This window comes from Corapipo altera, unplaced genomic scaffold, assembly GCF_003945725.1.
Source record: "Corapipo altera isolate COAL_440 unplaced genomic scaffold, ASM394572v1 50, whole genome shotgun sequence".
Taxonomy (NCBI): Eukaryota; Metazoa; Chordata; class Aves; order Passeriformes; family Pipridae; genus Corapipo; species Corapipo altera.
This window is the reverse complement of record NW_020884889.1, coordinates 10,696,690-10,709,294: the sequence shown is the minus strand read 5'-3', so window position 1 is coordinate 10,709,294 and position 12,605 is coordinate 10,696,690. Positions and strand designations below refer to the sequence as shown.

Sequence of the window (12,605 nt, the reverse complement as noted above, 5' to 3'; positions counted from 1 at the left end):
CCCAGTGAAACCGAGACAAATTGTAGGAAGAAACAAAAGTAAATATCTTTCTCATAAATGTGATGTTATTTGTCTGTGATTACAGGTTATGGTCAGAAGTCTTTAAGAGAAATGCTCTCTATGCAGTGCTTTGTGGGCAAAATCTGAAATGGCTTCAGAAAACTACAGAGAAAACAGGTTTAGAGGCAGCTACTTCCCAAGTCTGCATATATTTGGAAATGGATGATCAGGAAACACTTCTATAACATGAAGCTCCAATAGAACTAAATAGAAAGTTTCAGTACCCCCTCTCCTAAGATTCAGGAAGCAGTTCTTATCTCTATCAGTGTAGCTTATCTGCCTGTTACTGCTCCTCTACTCAGTCTCATCTAATATTCAGCATTATTCTCACAGATGAGAAAACAGATGATTCTGATACATTTTCAGTGGTACAGTTTGGATAAGCCTTTGATTAGGTTTTATTCAACCATCTCCTGGTAGGTTACTTGAAAAAGTGAGGATTTCTTATTTGGAGTAACTTATATTCTTTGAATTTTATGATATTTAAAAGCACATTTAAAATTATAGTTTTGGAGAGAAGATATTGCTGATATGTGAGGTAGAATTGCAATTTGTCTTAGAATAAAAATTATCTCACTTGCACTGCCAGACACATTTCCAGTCATTTAGAACTGGGAGAACTTTATCATCTTTGATCTGATTGTTGGGATCATCGTCTTCATCTTCTTCTAGAATGTCATTAGATGGAGGGGCCCACAATTGCAAATAGTCAGTTGCTGTCAGCAGCCTGTTACCTGAAAGTGAGAAATAACAAAGCTATGAAACAAGATGATGAAGGGATATGCAAAGATGAAGCCTATCATCATATTTTGTTGTAAATTATTCAAAACAGATTGAAAACTAAATTTTATCAAGTCCATTTTAAATATGATAGGGTATTCAATCAAATTATACAGCTGGTTTTATCAAAACATTTTGAATTTATAATACCATTTAAGAAAGAACATCAAGGAGTTTTTTGTGACTTTGAATCACAGAATCATATTTACTAATGAATATCGCAGATGCTAAATAGCTATTCACACCTCAAATAAACACACAAACATCTTATAAAGATCTGTGTTTGGGCACACTGCTGACTTTAATTATGATAGAATTCTGTTTAGATGATTATTAGTAGTAATTTAAGTCAGTTAGCAATTTAACACTGTGATTCCCAAACCAGGATCTTGCATAAGAGACTCAAAAAAACACTTGGCACAGTATCTTCACAAATCTTAACTGTAGCCTCACATTTTATGCAACGCTGCCTGAAAACAGGTGATCTAATATTTCCATATTCATGCTCTCACTTTGTTACAATAAAAATATTTTGTGTCCAAGTTGTTCTAACTAAAAATGTTGAACAAATTCTTCCCAAACTGTGCATTACCTTGAGGATCCCATGCCAGGTTGTAAGTCATAGAACTGAGGAAGAATTGCCCAGTTTTAAGCCACTGACACTTCAGTTGCTGTAGTTTAAAAACAGTAAAGGATTAATTCTCATATCAACAGCAAAACACACTTCTTTCTCTAAGAAATTGCTATTAAGCCTGTTGCAAAACCAATCAGTGGTAGGGTGCTAAATCCAGTTTTGATAAGTTTTAAATTGTTTTATAAAATTTAAATGCACCCCAGGGTGCCCTGTGAACCAGATCTGGACTTGCCTCACATCCAAATATATCTGTAGACTACTTTACACTAGCGAGGTCACAGATTTACAAGAACATAAGGGAGGGCAGTAGAGATGCAACAAAGATTGTGAAACCTGCTTCAGAACACACTTAATGCTCGAGTGCTTGGCCCTGGCTGTGCTGTTAAAACAACTCTGGGTGTACAGGAACAACATTTCTGACAACGTTCAAATAGGAAATACCAACTTCTCACCATGTCATTCCAGTATGAGATTCAAGAATAAGATGTTGTGAACTTAAGAGAAGTGCAGTCCACAGTCCAAATCATGCAGTGGAAGATTCTACCCACCCAGTTTTATTAGGAATGGTGGAAAATTGTTTAACCATTTATCTTTGGTGTGCTAACATAATTTAATAAAAGCCAGACTTCTACCTCTTCTAAAAGTCTAGACCAAATTACAATTATGAAATACATACTTACACAATTTCTTTTATGAGAATTTATACCAAGTGGTTCAAAAATGCAAACAGCATTTCCATATGATGCTGCAATCTGGGAAAAAAAAAAAAAAAAAAGTTGAAGACTCAAAATGAATGGTTAGGAGGTAAGCGGAATAAGCATTCCTTAGTATTCCAAAATAGCTAAAGAATTTTTCCAGTACTACTTCTGTGTACCATTGTTCAAGAAAAGTGAAATTAATACAAATGTAATTAACTGTTATAGGTATATTTTCTTAAGGCAGATAAGAAATACATACTTCTGAATAAGCCCACCTTTAAGATTTTAACTCTAAGCATCCTGTTCAGTGGCATAAACACTGTCAATCAGATAGAGAATATTCTTCTAGGGCAACTACTGTTAATGTATAAGGGAAAGCTGATGCCTTCACTGCTTCTGCTCATGTTCTGTCTACTTCACAGCTAACTAATGCATTAATTATTAGTGTCTGTGTCTCTGCGTGTTCCTAGATTCCATCTTGTATCACTAAATCACTAAATAATAGTTACAAGAAACAGCAAGAAATGTAATTCTATTTTTAATATTTAAATACATTTTGAGAGGAGATAAATGGTAAACAGAAAAACTGAAGTATATAGACCACTGAACCCCTCAGTGTTTCTTTCACTCACTTATTTTACAGAAACATCTGAACACAAAATGGTCTTTATTGAGAATTTATCTGTGTCTTGACTATCTTTAAAATTCCTTTTTCTTCTTTAAAAGACTCTCAAAAGAAAAACCATTTAAGTTCTTCCCATTCAGGATCTGGTTTACTCAACACAGAAATGCAAAAGTTTCCTGACATTTATTACGAAATCTTACTTCTTTAAGGGGAGCAGAGGGAAGGTTGCAACCACATACTCACTCCCCAGGTACAGAACAGACCACGAGTTCAGTCCTGAAGGCAGAACGACCCAGGGGTTTGTGGTGATCTTACAGGGATCAACTCTGCAGCTGGAATCTCCTTTCCAGTCCTACTGGGACTGCACTGCCAGCTAAACCTGCCCTAATCCTAACCAGGGCTTCCTCAATGGTGCTACCAGTTTTGAAGCAGCCAATATTAGTCAGCAGTGGCACCTGACAAAGCCTTTGCTCAGTGCACTGCCGTAACTCCTAGAAAGTGGTTTTTTGCTCACCTTTCTAAACTGTCTTTTTAGACAATACAATAATGGAGAGAATAAATATCATTTTAGTACCATTCCAGTTCTGATACTATACTGAAATTAATAGGTATGTTCACATTTTGACAGACCTGTTACTGCAGGTCCGAGAAAGGAGTAAAAACCACTGTTACGACTCCTGCTTTCTCTACCCCCTTCCCTTTCCCTGCCCCACCCCCCAAATTACTATTAAATTGAAAGAATTCGTAGAGTAACACACACTCTGAAAGTCACAGACTAGTAGAACGTGATCTTTGTCATAAAATTAACTCTTTAATTCTATTAATGTATTATGTTGCTGTTTAATTATTTAATTTATTCCATTTTTTAAAAATTCTTTACAGATTTATTAAGATCCTTACCCTGCCTTGTCGTTGGGAGCACTCCACACAACTGACCTGGATGTTTCCATGTTTAGCACCAGGAATAATTTGCACACATTCAAAGTCATCTGCCAGAATAACAATGTCACAACCAGAGCCATATGCCTGAAACATTTTTTAAAAGAAATACAATTAAGTATTTACTTTCAAAACCAACTGAATACCTGTTACAGGACTGATGTTTCAAGAGAGCTGTGAAAATCCCCATTAAAACAAGCTGTTACTGTACAGTGGGTTTGTTCCTCATCAATTCAGCCGCAGAAGGAGCAACGAGTAGAAACAAAGTAGCACAGGAGATTGTACCTCTACCAGGATCACCAGACAGAAACTGTAAAAAACCCCCATCAAAACCCAAACCCCAACTTTAATCTAGAACTTGAGCTCTGTGTGTACTTTCTGTTAGGTTTAGGTTTTAGTTGTTGTTTTATTTCTCCCCTCCAATTCTCATTGCCTCCTAGAGCAAGGCAGACAAGAGTCTACTATTCAGGAGCATTTATTAATGAATTTGCATGTAAGTTCCTTTTTTTTTTTTTTTTTTTTAAAAAAATTGTAAGTGATTCTTTTCTATAAGAATCCAATTGCAGGGCTTTTCTGGTTTGTTTTTTGTTTTGTTTTTTTTTTTTTTTCTGGATATATTTTATGTTGTGCAACACATACTACGGCCTAACTAATATGTTTATGAATTAGCTACAGAACAATGATAGCCTGCAGCACTTTTTATTGACAGGATAAATACATATCTGTCTGCCACCTTTTCACCTGTTCTAAAAAGTTTAATCACTCCAGATTATCTGTACAACTCAGCTCCCACATTCAGGCATAGAAATCCCTCCCTAGCATCAATCTACCACTAAGCCTTTTACAGTCACCAGTCTCTTTCCTTAAAGTCAGTTTTCCACTGATTCCAATACAGCCAGCAGAAATTTTACAGCTGAGTTAAGCAGAGAGTGCAAGTCCTCAACAGTCAATTTGAGATGGTACAAAATTACTTTAAAATTTTAATTTGCCCCTTGGTTCTTTTAAAATAATTTCCAAAATACTGAGTCAGTCCTCGTCCTCTCCTTTGAGGTCAATTATTTTAAAGCTACTCAAATTTTTGAGAGGCTTATGAGAATTTGTGAGTATTTCTAGAGATTTACATGACCAACCCCCACTGACGGACACACTGAGATAACGGCACAACATAACAATTGGAACAGATAATTTAGGTCTCATGACCTTCTGTGTCTAGTTCTGATGCTCCTGGGAAGGAGCAACAAGTGAGAAAGGCTGAAGAAAAGGGCTTAACTTAGTGAAAATACAGTCAGTGCATGAACCAAGAAAGGAACAGCAACACAAGCAGCAAAGCAGAAATTCAGTCCTCAGACATGAACACACCACACAACTGCCCACACAGAAACGAGAACTGTGGATAAAGCAGTCTGTCTCAAAGATTTCTAAAGTCATCTCAAGAAAATAAAGTGACACAGTGTTGTCTGAGACCTCAAGCCCACAGCTGTTGTTCTGGGAAGCTCTGAGGAACTGATACTGGAGTGATTCACAATGTAAGCAGGATTGCTAGAACATTGTTGGAGGTAGATTATCTGTGTAACAGAATATCCCAGCTCCTTAATGACTAGGCTATGCAATTATTAGATCCAGCCTGGAAGAGAATAAGTTATTATTAAAATTGAATAGGATTATTTCCAGAAATCAGAGAAAGTAAGGTGAGATTGAGATAAGTTCTCACATTGAACAGAGAGTCATTTTGTTGTTGTCCTATATTTCATAATGGAATCTGTTGCAAAACAAACTCCACCAGTGGTGTGGAATTCTGGACAGGATGGTATAGGCTGATAAGTAGGAAGGAAGAAGATGGAGACCAGGATGTGAATGCCCAGAAGTACATAGGAAAACAGAAGCAGGTCCTCTTGTTCCAATAATTTATTCAGAATTCTAATATTCACAAGCAATTGATTCTCCTACTTTTACTTCAAAAGGTAAGCAATTAAAACAGCAAAGAATTGACTCACCTTCCTTCAATGGTCTATCTCACAACTACTAATACAAACCTACTAAAAGACAAGATTTAAATTGTTATCTAATTGTTGAAATTGTTATCTAATTGTTTAAATTGTTATCAGTAAAAAGAGGTACTGATCCACTTGAAACAAGGACTTAAACCTTTTGGTTACCCTATTTTTTCATTGCCGGTATTGCAAATTTCAAACTAAATTAAACATAACTTATAACTAGTTGAAGGTTTGTTAGCAGGGGACATGTACATGTGTCTCAAATTATAAAAGGAAAAGACTTCTCGACTTCAGTTTCCTTTTGCTCACTGTTCTAAACGTGCATACTTGTATGTGTGTGTAAAGCTGATAATGCACAAAACAGAAAATATTTTAGACTTGGGTATGTGTGCTTATTCTGTGAAGCAAAAGAATTTAGTGCCTTCCTCTTTTAACACTTCAGCTTTTCATCTCTCCTGTCCCTACCTACACTTCTTATTCTAGAAACAAAGCAGTACTTTTCCAGTTAATTATACGATTTAGCATATTTTTATAAAGTTAAGTAAACTGGTGGTTGTGAATTAAAAGTGTGGTTTACAGGAGAATGTTTTTTTCTGAAAGAATCATCGAAATGCTCTTGATCAAGGAAGGAGATATTTTTCCTTTGTGAAATCTTATTGTCACCTGTATCCATCCTACTCTTTGCCTGTGTTTACCACTGCACCAACAAGTGACTCAGCACACCCAAGTGTCCTGTGCCAACAGAGGATCCAGTCCATTATTTACAGACCTTAGTTGGAACACATTCCCAATAGCAGGGCACCAGCCTTCAGCTCCAGGTTCTTTGAGCAAGTACTGCTATCTCTTGGTTCTGGAGTAATTTTCCAAGTGTGGATATTTATGCTGAGAATGTGCCTTATTTCTTGCAAGTATAATAAAGTATATTACCTTAAATCTTAGAATTATTTTAAGAAGTACATTTATTACAACTCAACCTTTAAGAAAAGGTCAATATACTTCCATGTACTAAAAGATATTTCCATATTTCACATTCTCTGTTTAAATACAAGTTTTCCATTTGATAACTTTTATGCAGCTTTTCTAATGTACTCAATTTATTACCATGTTTATACTTGAACAGAATACATTTCTGTTAAATCCTCTTTTCTTTTGTCCTTTCTCTCCTCAAGCTGGTGATGCAGTAGAAATACCCCACATTGACAAAGAATAGGGAAGTGTCATAACATTTAACATCAGTAGTTTCTTTTAAGGATTCAGCTGACAACATCAGTAGTTCCTTCTTAAGGCTTTAGCTGACAACATGCTCACAAGATCATTCATGCCACCTCAGGTCTCTCCTGCCAAAAAAACAGTGGCCACAGCATTGGTGATAAAAGGAATGGAATAAGATGCTGAGATATTGTAATGGATGAGAGGAGTGCAGAGCTCTTAAATAAATGGAATTATAAGCACTGACTGAACAAAACAAGTGCAGTAAAAACCACCCACATGGAGTATCTGCCAACCTCCATTTCTAATGTCACTGATAACTTCAAGGAGAAAATTAAATGGAGTTGCAAAACCCTCAGAATGACAGGATGACTTGCAGGATCCATAAGCAACTAATAAGCTGTTGTTTGCCAATGTCTGCTCTAACTGTCAGGATCTGGGACCACTGAAATGAGCAATGACAAAGCTCTAAATGTGAAGGCAGGAGCATCACACAGAAGTAGGACATTATGTCCTACTCTAAGAGTTTATGCTATATCCTCACTTTTCAGATAATATGAAAGCAGCACATGCATCTGTCTTTTTCAGCTGACCATGTTTTCCAGTAAAACAATACTCACCCTTAAGTTTCTGGCTATGGATAGTAGACATAAGATGCAGAAATTCCTCCACCTTCCTGCTAGTGATGGAGACACCTGAATTCTGAACCATTTCCAAACTCTGATCAATGGACACAACACTTACACTTCCTTCCCTTCCTTCCTCAAAGGAGTAGTAGAATAACATACACTTATTGCAAATTAGCAGTATAACTGAGAAACAACTCCCAACCTACTACCAGCCTTTGGTCTGTAAAAGAGGCTTTCCTAAATCGACATTTGAGACAAATTCAATATATTGTAATACTTTACAATATGCTTACATACAGTGCTCCAGAGAAAAAAGAACCTAGTAAGAATTCAGATGTTAAGCATCTGTAATTCAGTTTACAAAAAGACAGCAGAGAACATATAGATATATGTAAGTAGTAATAACTAAAAGGGATTCATAAGTAAGTGTTTTAAGAAGGAAGAAGTAGAGAAGAAGTAGGAGAACCCTACACAGCAGGAAAAAGCTATTCTCAGTTGCTGTATCTTGTGGACATCTGTGTGGATGAAGATTTTGCTGTGTTCAATGAGGTCAAAAAAAGTTTACATGGATCTAGGAGACTTATCTGCAACAGCTTCTGAAATTCATTCCACACAGCTCCAGTGTCAGTACTACCATGGAGGATGTCAAGAAGCTTGTCTTTTTCAAAAATGAAAAATAATAAATTAATTTTTTTCACTTTTTATCAGAAAAGTTCTTACGTACAGATACGCCTAAAATCTGATATTCTAGTTTTTAATTAAAAATGTTTAGAGTTACGTATTTTGTGCATTTAATGGTACCTCTTACAAAAAGTAAATATTCATTATCTGCTGTTTGTGGGATGCTTGGAATTTTTATACTTATAGAATCCAGCCTTTAGGTAATTGACATAGTTATTTATATGTTTTTAAACCTAGACTAACCTTAGAAACAGCTACATTCTGTCCAGAGTTTCAGGGGGAAAAAGACAACCCTGAGCTTGGTACTAAGGGCAGAAGTCAAAGAAACAGAATCAGAACAGCTTGACATCTCTCTGAAACCACCTTACTTCCCTTACAGCAAGTCAGGTTGGTAACACACATTCCACCCAGAGTTGGGGTCAGTGACTGAAACTGGCTCAACATAAAAGAGCTGCTTAAGAACAAAAGCTTAGTGAAATCAACTATGGTTTGAAAAATGCAGTTTACTACCTTGAAAAACTTATTAGCTGCCAGTCAGACTATGAGGCACAAACACCAAACCCTCTGTCCAGGCAGGGTGTGTGCTGTAAGGCCCTTCTGCTTAAAGCTCAGCTCAACCTTCTGTAAACTCGCTTGTGAAACACCATTAACAATATTTGCTAAAACAAGAACATGAAGTAACAGAAAGTTGAAAAGTGCACAGAATTATTACCAGAACTTCTGTTATTTAGTACTTAAATCCTTGGCTTATGCAGTGTCTTCTTTGGAGCTCAGATGAAGGGAGGCTGAAGGGACTGTCTGGCACAAGACAGCTTTATGAAGTTATTTTGCTTCTAATCACCCTTGAAACAGTTTTTCCTGTGTATCACCCACTCTACCAGACTGGGCACAACACAGCTACAGTGTCCACCAGGCAGTTTGCTCACCAAACCTCTCTGTGCTTCATCCCTTATTTGGGAAAGGCTGGATATATGTCAGGATTGCCAAAGGCCCATGTGGGAGCACAGGGAGGAAAGAGCACTGTGAGCATTTCAGCTAAAGGACTGGCAAAACCTTTGTAGCCAACCCACAGCAAGTGCCTCTATTCCTTTGGATTTGTTTAGCTTTATGGAGACACCAATACTCGTTTTTAGCAGGGAAAGAATAAAACAGTAGAAAAATTATTTATTTTCCCTGTCTTATTCTCAGAATAAGTAGATGACTATTACCAAAGCTTTAAAAGAGCTGAGGCAGAACATGTTATCATCTTAGCTCTACCTACACAGACCGGGAAATAAAAAGCTTACCTTTATCCCCAGCAAGGAGTCATGTAAACAAGCCAAGGACAAACCATAGAGGAAAGGAAGAAAAGAAGAACCTGACGATAGCGATATTCCTAACCAGGGCAGAAAAAAATGCGTTTCTTGTCTCAGAATCATAAGTTTGCTGGAGTTAGACATCTAAGGCACATTTATCTTTAGAGGAAGTTTCTCCTTCCCCTACTCCTCCTCAAAAAAAAGGGAAATAGCTCCAAGACTGTTAACTAGTAGATACATATATACACGTCCCCGAGCCATTATTCTGCCGTTAAGTGGAGTATTTTTAACATGAGTGATTCATTCCTGCACAAAAAAAAGCTGTATTTTCAAGTCCCTGCGATGAATCAGTTGTAGCAATTGTGAACTGGTTCTCACCCATTTTAAATGCCCAAACACTGACCAAAAAATAAGTGAGCACATGAGCACACAAACAGCTGCACATGAATTCAGACAGCATATGCTGTGCAGATCTCCCCTGACCTCCTGCCCTTTCACTGCTCTGCTGGTGCCATGTTCTAGAGGTTGACAGGTACTTGGTCGTAAGAGCAGGTCTACAGTCAGGCTCTGTGACCAGTACTGATGGCCTCTTGCCTAAACTGCAAAACTTGCTTCAGGATCTGAGTTGAAGTTATGACTCCCAACAGCTGAATGGTTTGGGGCCCAGAGCTCTGTCCATACAGGTGATGCTGAGCAACAGAATTTAAGGTTAGGCACTAATGAACTTGCCACCTGCAGTGGAGGATGGTCTGTGATGCTATTCTGGCACACAAGTGACTGATATCCAAAGGATCTGGATATAAGGCTCCAAATTGTTTGCAGGTAGATGTTTTTAACCATATAGTTTACTACAGGATTAAGGTCTAAAAGAGCAGGAAATACCACAAATACAGAGAATGAAGAAAAAGCAAAGAAGAAAGGTACAGTTATGGAAGGCCAGAAGATATATTTAGTAAAACAGACTTATCTCCTTAATTCCTTGTGTACTGTATTATGAAAAATTAGATGGAGCAGCCAGAGAAGACAGTGAGGTCTGTTACATGCAGTTCCATAATTAACTTGCTACCAAACAATTCTGAATTGTTTTGGAAAATGTTAAGTTTTGCTCTTGGAAAATCCTTCTATAAACCATAACACATAATCATTATTGATGTTATCAAAAGCATTGTGAGAATTAGCATAAAATTGTCTTTCATAATACCAGCTGATTGACTTTTAAATTGTCACAGTAAGAAGAAACATTAGAATATGAGTAAATTACTTCTTATATAAATATCAAAAGTATCAGAGGTCCCTTTAATAGCAGTGTAGCTGCATAGCAGCAGAATAGGGAAAATAAAGACAAACATGGCACCTTCTATTTCTTAAGACTTTCCAGCATTCATTACTGAAATTATAACATATGTGATAATCTAAAGTAAGCTTTAAATGTCTGACAAGTCTGCTGACAGTTATCTTATACCAAAAAGGATGCTCTGTATCATTTTGCTTGGAACTGTTTTGTGGCTAGGATATAATCTTGTAATCGTGAATATAAAATGTAATGAGACAATTTATTTGCAAATAATAACATAGTGATTAGATGTCAGTATGCAAAACACTGCAGAAGCTGATCACTCATTAAAATCAGAGCAGCAGATCGTGAGCTAAAGAAGTGGAAATTGACGTTGGAATAAACAAAAATAGCCTGTGGATGATAAACAGATTTTATTTTATAAACTACCGGCCTCGTGAAATTTACTTAGTGTATTTCTTTATATCCTTGTGTTTCTTCTCCCTTCCCGTTTGAGAGGTGCATTTGGCACATTTGTGTTTTATCAACCAGAGTAATTGAAGGGAAACGCTCGACGAGAGCGTCTGAACCCCGGTGCGACCTACCCCCTGCGCTTTGCAGATGAGCCATAAACACACACAAGGGGGGAAAAAAATGAAAAAGAAAAAAAGGGGGGGGAAGGAAGCACCCAGGGAAATTTGAGGACGCAGAACCGGGGGTTCCCGGTCCGGGTTCAGGCACCGGCGGAGCGCTCGCTGGCGGTGATGGGCGGTCCCCGCATCCCCCCGGGTCCCCCCGGCGCCCCCCTCCCGGTAGGTCCCTCCCGTCCCCCCCGCTCTCCCCGGGCCTACCGCCGCCGTGCCGGGGCCTCCTTAGCCCGCGGCACCCCCTCCCCGCCCCTTACCGTGAAGGGGGTGTCGTCCACGCTGCCCACCGAGTACCCGTTGTCGCCGGGGTTCACGGCGCCCGTGAGCACCTGGTGCAGATGCATCGCGGCCGCGCTGCCCCCGCGGCGCCGGGGCCGGGACCGGGAGCGGGGCCCGCGCTCGGTGCCCGGATGGCTCCGCGGGAGCGCGCGCGGGGGGGCGGGGGGGTGCCCGAATCAGGTGAGGGGACGGGGGCGCGCGCGCGCGCGCGCGGGCACCGCCCTCTGCGCGAGCGGCGGGGAGGGAGGGGCCGGGCCGCGCGCGCGCCCGCGCGAGGCGGTGGTTAAAGGGCGCGCGCGGGGGGAGGAGAGAGAGAGAGGAAAAGAGCGAGAGTGGGAGGAGCGCCCCCGGCGGCGGGAGGAGGGACCGCGGGCAGCGAGCACAGGCAGGGACGGCCCCGCGGACACGGAGGTGAGGGTGAGCCGGCGGCAGGACACGCCTCCCGCGGCGGGAGGGGAGAGAAAAGGAAGGGAAGAGCAGCTGCGGGGGCAGCGGTGGCGCTCCGGGCGTGAGACGGGATGGGGAGGCGTGTCCCGGGAGTCGGGGCGGGCAGAGCGCTCAGGGCAGCGCCGGCAGGGACGGGCGGGCTCGCACCCCCGCCTCTTGTTAGTTACATTTAAATATATACATATTTGTATATATAGCGCTTCTGAGGATGGTTTGAGTAGTTTTCAGTAAGGGTCCTCTCGTTTGGTCACATCCCAAAGCGCTTAGGCAGCTCCTGGGAGCGCAGGACCGCCGCTCCAGCTGCCCCGGCGGTGCAGGGACCTGCCCGCGGTGCTGGGGCCGTTTGGAGAAGGTGTTTAGTTGAATTCTCTGCACATGAAGTGACCTCGCTGAAAATATGGTGAGCGTTTTGCTG

General features: G+C 40.0%; 1 protein-coding gene across 4 annotated transcripts in view; it reads right to left on the bottom strand.

Annotated features, from left to right (window-relative positions):
* DMXL2 (Dmx like 2) overlaps nt 1-11,842 on the bottom strand; it is a 48,958-nt gene extending 37,116 nt beyond the window's left edge. For all 4 annotated transcript variants that reach the window (XM_027644170.1, XM_027644172.1, XM_027644171.1 and 1 more), the window contains exons 1-5: nt 11,722-11,842; nt 3,698-3,823; nt 2,155-2,226; nt 1,433-1,511; nt 638-794 (exon numbers count right to left, since the gene is read on the bottom strand). In XM_027644170.1, coding sequence (XP_027499971.1) covers nt 638-794; nt 1,433-1,511; nt 2,155-2,226; nt 3,698-3,823; nt 11,722-11,808 — 521 coding nt within the window. In that variant the 5' untranslated portion in view covers nt 11,809-11,842. The remainder of the gene's footprint in view (nt 1-637; nt 795-1,432; nt 1,512-2,154; nt 2,227-3,697; nt 3,824-11,721) is intronic.
* Nucleotides 11,843-12,605: the final 763 nt, after the last annotated feature.